At 38.7% G+C, this 9950-nt stretch overlaps 1 protein-coding gene across 1 annotated transcript in view; it reads right to left on the bottom strand.

The window, feature by feature from the left end:
• LEPR (leptin receptor) overlaps nt 1–9950 on the bottom strand; it is a 117955-nt gene that overhangs the window by 94648 nt on the left and 13357 nt on the right. The window contains exons 3-4 of the mRNA XM_007959390.1: nt 7185–7199; nt 6290–6303 (exon numbers count right to left, since the gene is read on the bottom strand). Of these exons, the coding sequence (XP_007957581.1) occupies nt 6290–6303; nt 7185–7199 (29 nt within the window). The remainder of the gene's footprint in view (nt 1–6289; nt 6304–7184; nt 7200–9950) is intronic.

Here is a 9950-nt window from a genome sequence, read left to right as displayed (position 1 = left end):
TACTTAATTTTCTATATACAACAAAAATGCTTCAATAACTTCATGTATGAAATCTTTCTGTTTGCCTACCTGGACATAATCTCTCCTCCATGGAGTTTACATTACCATTTAAACTCTAATTTGTGGCACTTACCTATTTTTAACTTTTACTACAGTATGAAGTCTATAATATAGTCTTCTTTTTCTCCTTCTAGACTGTAACCTCATGAAGAGGAAGTCCATGTTTGATTGTATTTGTACCCCTTGCAGAACCTAGCACTGGGGCCTGTACACACTAAATATTTCTTAATTGAATATCCCTTTCCTAAAATATCCCAATTAACCATAATTTATTTTTCTTTTCTAAAAATTCCAATTTGTTCTTTTTTAGATTATCACGTTCTCTCCTCATATGGTTCATGATTTATTTTATATAGTTTTACATCTGCAGCACATATTAATAATAGCTGTCCTTATTTGCTAATTCTGCCATCTATGTCATTTCTGGATCTGTTTCTACTGACTGATTTTTCTTTTTCTTCTGTTTATTGTTCTAATTTTCCTGATTTTTCTTATAGCTAGTATTTTTAATTGGATGACAAACATTGTGAATTTTACATTTGTGTCAGATTGCAGTAGATCGGATTTTGTTCTGAAAGGCATTTAAGTTTCTTGAGCACCACTTGGACACTTTTAAGACTTTTTTTAAAGCTATTTTTTGGGGTTTTAGAACAGGCATGATTCTAGGACTAGGGCTCTAAAAGGTCTCTCCACTGCGGTAGGTAAGAACTTGAAAAATTTTCAGCCCTGTGTGAGTTCTGGGGATTGTTTAGCTTACAGCTCTCCAGTGACTGTTCTATTTCTAAAAGTTGTTCTTCTCCAGCCTCACAGGCACAAAGGTATTTAGTCAAAGAGTCAAGAGGATACCAATACAGATTTCTGTGTACTACTCTTTCAGGAGCTCTGGTGGCATAGTGCCTAAGGCACTTGACTGCTAACCAGAAGGTTGGCGGTTCAAACCCACCAGTCACTCCTCGGAAGGAAGATTGGGCAATCTACTTCCTTAGTGATACTGCCTCGGAAACCCAAGGAGGAATCACTAGGAGTCAGAGATGACTCAACGGCACATAACAATAATAACATAAAAAATAACATAAAACTCTTTCAGGCACTCTTCCCCACAAATTCTACTCACCTCACCCTCTCTGATCAAGAACCAATGATACTGAAGGAAGAAGTCGAAGACACATTGAAGCAATTGCTGAATAACAAGGCTCCCAGAATTGATGGAATACTCATTGAGATGTTTCAACAAATGGATGCCCCGCTGGAGGCACTCATTTGGTTATGCCAAGAGATTTGGAAGACAGTTACCTGGCCAACCGACTGGAAGAGATCCATATTTGTACCCATTTCAAAGAAAGATGATCCCACAGAATGTGGAAATTATCAAACAATATCATTAATATCACATGCATGTAAAATCTTACTGAAGATCAAACACGTTTGCAGCAGTATATTGACAGAGAACTTCCAGAGGTGCAAGTCAGATTCAGAAGAGGATGTGGAAAAAGGGATATCATTGTTGATGTCAGATGGATCTTGGCTCAAAGCAAAGAATTCCAGAAAGATGTTTACTTGTGTTTTATTGAATATGTAAAAGCATTTGACTGTGTGGATCATTACAAATTGTGGATAACATTGAGAAGAATAGGAATTCCAGAACATTTAATTGTACTCATGAGGAAACTGTAGATAGACCATGAGGCTGTCTTTCAAACGGAACAAGGGGACACTGCATGGTTTAGAGTAGAGAAAGGAGTATGTCAGGGTTATATCCTTTCCCTATACTTATCAATCTATATGCTGAGCAAATAATCTAAGAAGCTGAACTTTAAGAAGAACATGGCATCAAGATTGGAGGAAGAATCATTAACAACCTGAGATACTCTGACAATACAACTTCATTGAAAGTGAGGATGACTGATGAAGATTCAAGAATACAGTCTGCAGTATGGATTATATCTCAATATAAAGAAAATAAAAATCCTCACAACTAGACTTATAAGCCACATCACGATAAATGGGGAAAAGATTGAAGTTGTCAAAGACTTCACATTGCTTGGTTCTACAATCGACGCCAATGGAAGCATCATTCAGGACAACAGGCAACGTATAGCACTGGGCAAGTCAGCTGCAAAAGACTTCTTTCAAGTGCTTCTTTCTAGTCCTTGAGGACTAGAGTGCGCCTGACACAAGCCATGATATTTTCAATTGCTTCATATGCATGTGGGTGCTGGACAGTGAATAAGGAAGACCGAAGAAGAGTTGATGCTTTTGAGTTGTGGTGTTGGTGAAGAATGCTAAAAGTACCATGGACTGCCAGAAGAACTAACAAATCTGTCCTGGAGGAAGCACAGCCAGAATGCTACTTGGAAGTGAGAATGGCCAGACTTTGTCTCACCTACTTTGGTCATGTTATCAGAAGGGACCATCCCCTGGAGAAAGATGTCATGCGTGGTAAGATGGAGGGTCGACGAAAGAGGGGGAGGCCCTCAACGAGATGGACTGACACAGTGGCTACAGCAATGAACTCAAATATAGCAGGGATCACAGAGCTGGTGCGGGACTGGGTGGTGTTTCGTTCTGCTGTGCATAGGGTTGCTATGAGCCAAAGACAACTCAATGGCACCTAATAACAACAACAACAACACCCTCTCTGAATTACTATCTCTATCTCCTCAACTCAGCAAGATTGCTGAGCTCTGCTTAAGTACCTTCACATTGCACCATGTTCAGGAAATTGCCTCCAGTCACAAAAGCCTGGGTAATGTTAAAAATCACCTTATTTATTCCTCTCAAAAATCATATTCCTATCCTGTCTGTTGTCCAACTCTGAAAATAGCTATTTCCTACATTTTAGCCTATTTTCTGTTATTTATGACAAGAGGGTAATCATCAAAATATACTTTTGTTGACTTTTTATATTAATATTTGAATAAATAATAATTCACGTAGTTCAAAACTTCATTTCCTTTAAAGGGACTAGTGAAATAGGGTGGTTACTTAATGAAAATATGTGTTCAAGGAAGTTTATTTTTTAAACGCATGTTAGTACAGCATGCTACCAGATGAGAGGATAAAACTGATGATGTAGGAAAGAGAGAGGATAATTACATGAAAATATTCCTTGAGTAGGCAACAGCATATGGGACTCAAAACACATATTAAGGGTTCACCTATATTGGAACACAGATAATTCATCCACAAGAAAAAGAAAATGCATGGGCACTGACATGGAAAGCTCTAAGATTTTTGGAGAGGAAAGCAATCAGAAGAAAACCTCTCCCATTCCTATTTTCTGGGTGAAAATAAAAAAGTCATCAGCAAAGAATAAAGACAAAGTGCAAGTGCTATGCAGCTAGTGAGAGAGAAGTTATTAAACAGTTGTGGAGGAAACCAGGGGTATAAGTCAAACAGAGAGATATAGTAGGATTTACTGGTGGCAATAGTGCCCATTTGAAGTTCAGAATCATGAATTTAATCCTTTTGTGCCCTTGGGACACATAGTTTCCACTTACATTTTCTGTTTCATCCCCCCACACACACACACACCAAATTGAAGGCCTGTATAACAGCATGAATCTGAAGAAGTGGCCCTCATCCCAACAACCCCAGCACCAGAGACACCTAGGGAAATATGTGTCCCATTAATTGCATTAAAATCCATATTATCCCCCAAAAAATTTCTTTTCATTTCAGTCAAAATGCCTCCCATTACTGAAAATACATAGTTTCAACAACAACAAAAATCAAGGCATAAAATAATTCAGTCTTAAAAGGGTTAAACTGAGATGAGTCAATGGGGTGTATTTTCCCCCAGGCATGTACCTACACATATGGAGTGGGTGGAAAAGCAGACTTTCCCAAGATTAAAGTTTTGACAAGCAAGTACATTAATTGTTGCTGTTGTCAGGAGCCATTGAATCAACTCCAACGCATAGTTACGCTACGCGCAACAGAACAAAATAATGCCTGGTCCTGTGCCATTCTCAAAATCTTTGCTATATTTGAGTCCATCATTGCAGCCACTGTGTCGAACCATCTCATTGAGGGTCTTCCCCTTTCTTACTGATCTTCTAATTTACCAAGCATGATATCCTTTCCCAAGGACTAGTTCCTTCTGAAATACAGCCACAGTACATGAAACAAAGTCTGGCCTTCTAAGGAGCATTCCAGTTATGCTTCTTCCAAGACAGATTTGTTTGCTCTTCTGGCGTGTAATGGTATATTCAATATTCTGCACCAGCACCATAATTCAAATGCATCATTTCTTCGATGGTCTTCGGTATTTATTGTCCAGCTTTCCCATGCATGTGAGGCTATTGAAAATACCAGGACTGTGGGCAGGCTCACCTTAGTCTTCAAAGTATTATCTTTGCTCTATAACAATTAAAGGGGTCTTTTGCAGCAGATTTGCCCAGTGCAATACATCACCTGATTTCTTAAATGCTGCTTCCATGGGCAATGACTGTGGATCCAAATAAAATGAAACTCCTGACAACTTCAATCTTCTTTCGATTTATTGTAATGCTGCTTATTGTGAGGATCTTTGTTTTCTTTATGTTGAAGGTAATCCACACGAAAGCCTGTAGTCCTCGATCTTCATCAGTAAGTGCTTCAAGTCTTCTTCACTGTCAGCTTGTCTCATCTGCATATCCAAGGTATTATGAGTCTGCTTCCAATCATGATGCCGTGTTCTTCTTCATAAAGTCCAGCTTCTTGGATTATTAGCTCAGCATACAGATTGAATAAGTATAGTGAAAGGATACAACCCTTTCCCAATTTTTGAACCATGCAGCATCCCCTTCTTTTTTTCAAACAACTACCTCTTGGTCTACCTATAGGTTCTTCATGAACACAGTTAGTGTTCTGGAATTCTCTTTCTTTGCACTGTTATCCATAATTTGTTCTAATCCACACAGTCCAATGCTTTGCATAGTCAATAAAACACAGGTAAACCTCTTTCTGGTATTCTGTCCTTATAGCCAAGATCCATCTAACATTAGCAGTGATATCCCTCATTCCATGTCCTCTTCACAATCCAGCTTGGATTTCTGGCAATACCCTGTCAATATATAACAAGTATATAATATACAACATTTTAAAATTATCTTTAGCAAAATTTTACTTGCACGTGATATTATTTGATAATTTCTACATTCTGTTGGATCACCATTCTCTGGAATGGGCACAAATATTGATCTCTTCCAGTTGGTTGGCCAGGTAGCTGTCTTCCAAATTTCTTGACATAAACAGCATCTCCTGTGCTGCATCCCCTTGTTGAAACATCACAGTGGGTATTCTGTGGGTCAATTCCTGGAGCCTTATTTTTCACCAATTCCCTCAGTACAGCTTTGATTTCTTCCTTCTGTACCATCAGATCATATGCTTCCTCCTGAAATGGCTGAACATCAACCAGTTCTTTGTGGTAATGTGACTCTGTGCATTCCTTCCATCTTTGTTTGATGCTTCCTGCATTGTTCAATATTTGCCCACAAAATACTTCAATATTGCAACTCAAGGCTTGAATTTTTTCCTCAGTTCTTTCATCTTTAGAAATGCCTTGTGTTTTTTTCCCTTTTTGTTTTCTAATTCCAGGTCTTTATACATTTCATTATAATAATTTACTTTGTCTTCTCAAGCCAACTTTTTATATCTTCTGTTCAGCTTTTATTTTGTCATTTCTTCCATTTGCTTTAGCTAGTCTCCATTCAAGAACAAGTTTCAGAGTCTCTTCTGACATCCGTTTTGGTCTTTTCTTCCTTTCTTGTCCTTTTAATGACCTTTTGCTTTCTTAATTTATGATGTTCTTGATGTCATCCCAAAACTCATCTGGCCTTCAGTCATTGGTGTTCACTGCATCAAATCTATTGTTCAGATGGTCTCTACACTCAAGAGGGATATAATCAAGGTAACTCTTTTTCTTTCTTTCTTTTTTCTCTGGTGGACTTGTTTTGTCTTCAGCTTCAACTTGAACTTCATATGAACAATTGTGGTATGTTTCACAATCAGTTCCTGGCCTTGTTCTGACTGATGATAATGAGCTTCTCCATCACCTCTTTCCACAAATGTAGCCAATTTGATTCCTGTGTATCATATCTGGTAAGGCTCATGTGTATATTCACTGTTTATATATGTGAAAAAAGGTATTTGTCATGAATAAGTCATTAGTCTTGCAAAATTCTATCAGGCAATCTCCAACATCATTTCTATCACAAAGGCTGTATTTTCCAACTACCAATGCTACCTCTTTGCTTCCAACTTTCACATTGCAATCCCTAGTAATTATCAATATATCTTGATTACATGTTTGGTCAATTTCAGACTGCAGAAATTTATAAAAATCTTCAATTTCCTCATGTTTGGCTTTAGTGGTTAGTGCATAAATTTGCATAATTTACTTGCATACAACAGTGGATATATGCAAATAATAATTTATTATATACTCTAAACCAGGTAAAGAAGGAGGAAATGAGCACTTGAGGACTATGGTAGACAGCTTGCTTCTAAGATATCTCTCAATTATCCCAATTTCATAATCTCCTCCCCTAGAGTACGAGCTTAACCTAGTGATTTGAATTTAATGAATAGAATACAACAAAAGTGAGAGGATATCACTTCCATACAAAAAAAAGACTGTGACTTTCATCTTTCTCTCTCTCTCTCTCTCTCTCTCTCTGGCTCACTCTAATGGAAGTCAGTTACCATGTTGTGAGCTGCCCTATGGAGAATTCCATGTGGCAAGAAACTAAGGGAGGTCTCTATCCAAGAGTCAGTAAGGAAGGAATCAGACCTTTGAGGCAAAACTCATGAGGGAATTGGAAGCCAAGTGAGTGAGCTTGGAAGCAGATTGTCCTACAGTTAACCCTTGAAATGACTGTAGCCGTGAATGACACCTTTGCTGAAATCTTGTTAGACAATGAGGCAGATGCTCTAGCTAAGCCATGCCTGGATCCATGATCAGTGGACACTGTGATAATAAATGATTGCTGTTTTAAGCCACTAAAAGTTTGAGTATTTATTTTATGGCAGTAGGTGATATCCCTCCAGAAGTAGATTGCCCAGCCCTCCTTCCAAGGAGTGGATGGTGGGTTTGAAACACCAGCCTTCTGGTTAGCAGTTAAATGCCTTAGGCCCTATACCACCAGAGCTCCCAACTAATACAGATATTGGTAACAAAAAATATGGTGCCACCATAACAAATATTTTGCTCCTCATTCTTACCAGTATCACCTCCACAAGGTTCTTCAGCCAGGCAACATGAATTAGTACCATGTTTTTTCCTCATAGTCTCAGAACCAGCCACAAACCCCTCAATACCAGCCCAGCATCCCCCCTTCACAGAGATCTGAGTTCTAACTCTGCAAGATCCCTCTATCAAGGGCCAGAGGGACCAGTACCAACTGAACAGCCATCCATTCTCCAAGGTAAAGGTTTGAGTTCTTACTCCGAGTTTCTAAATTCTAGTAATTCCAACCTCTTCTACTCCCCTGAAACAGCTCTGGCTAAACTTTCCATTCTTCTGCTTTGCTAAGCTGATGGATATATTTCAGACCTTTCTTCTATACCTGACAAAATTGACCACTCACTTCCCCCACCCTTAGACAATTTCCTCTCTCTATTTATAAATTTTGGGGTCATGACAACATTTCTGGAGGGGAAATTAGCATAATTTTTTTAGAAAACATTTTGTCAATATTTATTTACTCTTTCAACAAACAGTTGGTTAGCATCTGTGTGAGTATTTCCAATAAATTAATTCCTAGAGTTAGAACTGCTGAATCAAAGGTGATTCTTAGTAAGTGCTATGTGGGGACATCCAGCAAGTGGTAGAGCCAGGATTTGAACTCAAGTAGTCTGACTCTAAAATATGTCATATTAGCCTGTATAGTAAGGATTCTCAAGCCTTAATTCTATCAAAATCACCCAAAGGACTGTATAATAGACTGACAGCCTCACCCCCAGAATTTCTGATTTACTAGTCCTGGTTAGCACTGGAGATGTTAACTAACAAGTTCCCATAAGATGCTATGGTACAGTGAATTGCTTGGTATGGCTCTTCTAGCCATGGTCTTTGTGACTCCCACCAGATTAATGGGTGGAACTATGCAAATGTAAGGTTCTTGTGGCCCACCAAGGAGTTTGGATAGCTTGCTAGTAATGTAAATAAGGAACATCATACCCTTGAATGGGTGGGAACATGCAAATAAGGTGTAGGGAATCCAATTGTAGGGTTTGGTCAGTTTTGTCATCCCACGAGGCTTAAAATTAGCCCACCTAAAGGCAAAACGGGGAATCTGTTGATGACATTTAATAGAGAAGAGACAGAGGTGGAATGGAACACATCCTTAGACCCGAGATTCCTGTCATGGACCTCCTTGGCAGAGGGAATGACAGAGTCAACACAGAGTTGGCAGAAAGACAGGCAATGGAACCAAGGGGTATGAAACAAAGCAGCAGGCTTGCTGGCCCACAGAGCAAGAAAGCTAAGTGCCTTTGGGCAGGAGGCTTACTGGCAGAATGGGGTACACCTAGATGCACCTATCAGCAGAGCTAAAAGAGCTTTGTAACATTTGCCTGAGCAGGGCAGAGGCCAGTCTGAGAGGCCAAGGGCCAAAGTAAGGGATGACTGAGGGCATGGCTGAGGGGAGCCTGTCCTGATCAAAGAACCGTATCTTGGGCATTCCAGAACCTGAATTGTAACCTGTTACTTCCCTAATAAACCCATAATCATGAGTATTGTCTGTGAGTTCTGTGTGCCCACTGCAATGAATTACTGAAACCAGCAAAGAAATAGTGAGTGCCATGGAAGGGATAGTTGGTGTCAGAATTGGTTAAAAGGTTGGAGGGTAATTGTATATCCGGGCTTATAGGAATTAGATTTGGGCTACTGGTGTTGATCCTTCTCACTCCCCCTTGGGAAGTTAGAGGTCAGAGGATGGTACCTCCATGCCCTTGTTGCAGATGCTAATCTACATATATATATATAGTGCTTTGGGTGCAAATTTACAAAGCAGATTTGTTTGCTAATCCACTTCCTGGTGCTACACTGCCCTATTTTCTTATTCACTTTCATTTTTCTTTGAAGACTCAACTCCCCTCTCCTACTTAAATAACCTGCACTACTTTCTTCCCTCACCAGCTGGGATAGCTAGCTCCATAACCTCCCACACACCATGTGCTACCCTTGCTTCACGTAGCTCCCAGACACATATCACTAACTAGAAGTATATTTCTCTGTCCGAACCACCAGTCAGTGAGCACTTCAAGGGCAGAGATCACAATTACCCATCTCTGTATGAGCAGTTTCTAGCACACAGCCCCCTCATATGGTAGGATTTCAACCATGGAACTAAAAGAGATAAGTCTCTTTCTTCTTAAGCATCAAATAAAAGAACACATGAGAAAGAATTTCAAAGAGTTCAAATTCACATAAAAATGGTATGTGTTATAATGTAGTTATTAGAAAACTTAAATGATATATTAAAACCAAAACTAAATCAGACAAATGTTAAGTACCTATTAAGCACCCATTTTTTAGGCAAAAGAAAAAAATATATATATGTATGTATATACACATATATATACATATATATGTGTATATATACACATATATATATGTATATGTATACATGGAAGAAATATACCTGAAAAAGAAATGTAAAAAAAAATTATTTTCTTTTCCACTGAAATATGTAGGACCCATGGATTAATTCACAGTTATTTCCAAATAAAGCACAGCCATATTTGTAATATCATGCTATCTGATTCAACAGGAGGAGAAAAGAAGGAAAGTAATGGAGAAGAAAGTTGATATAAAAAATAATCCACAAACTACTCCCTAGAGATGTGTATGGAAATAAAAGACAATGTGAGGATGCGAAACATTTTATAACTCCTGTATATGG

The sequence above is a fragment of the Orycteropus afer genome, unplaced genomic scaffold, assembly GCF_000298275.1.
Source record: "Orycteropus afer afer isolate SDZICR_OR568_19922 unplaced genomic scaffold, OryAfe1.0 scaffold00016, whole genome shotgun sequence".
NCBI lineage: Eukaryota > Metazoa > Chordata > Mammalia > Tubulidentata > Orycteropodidae > Orycteropus > Orycteropus afer.
Note: the sequence above shows the minus strand (reverse complement) of the source record. Positions and strands in the feature narration are given on the sequence as shown.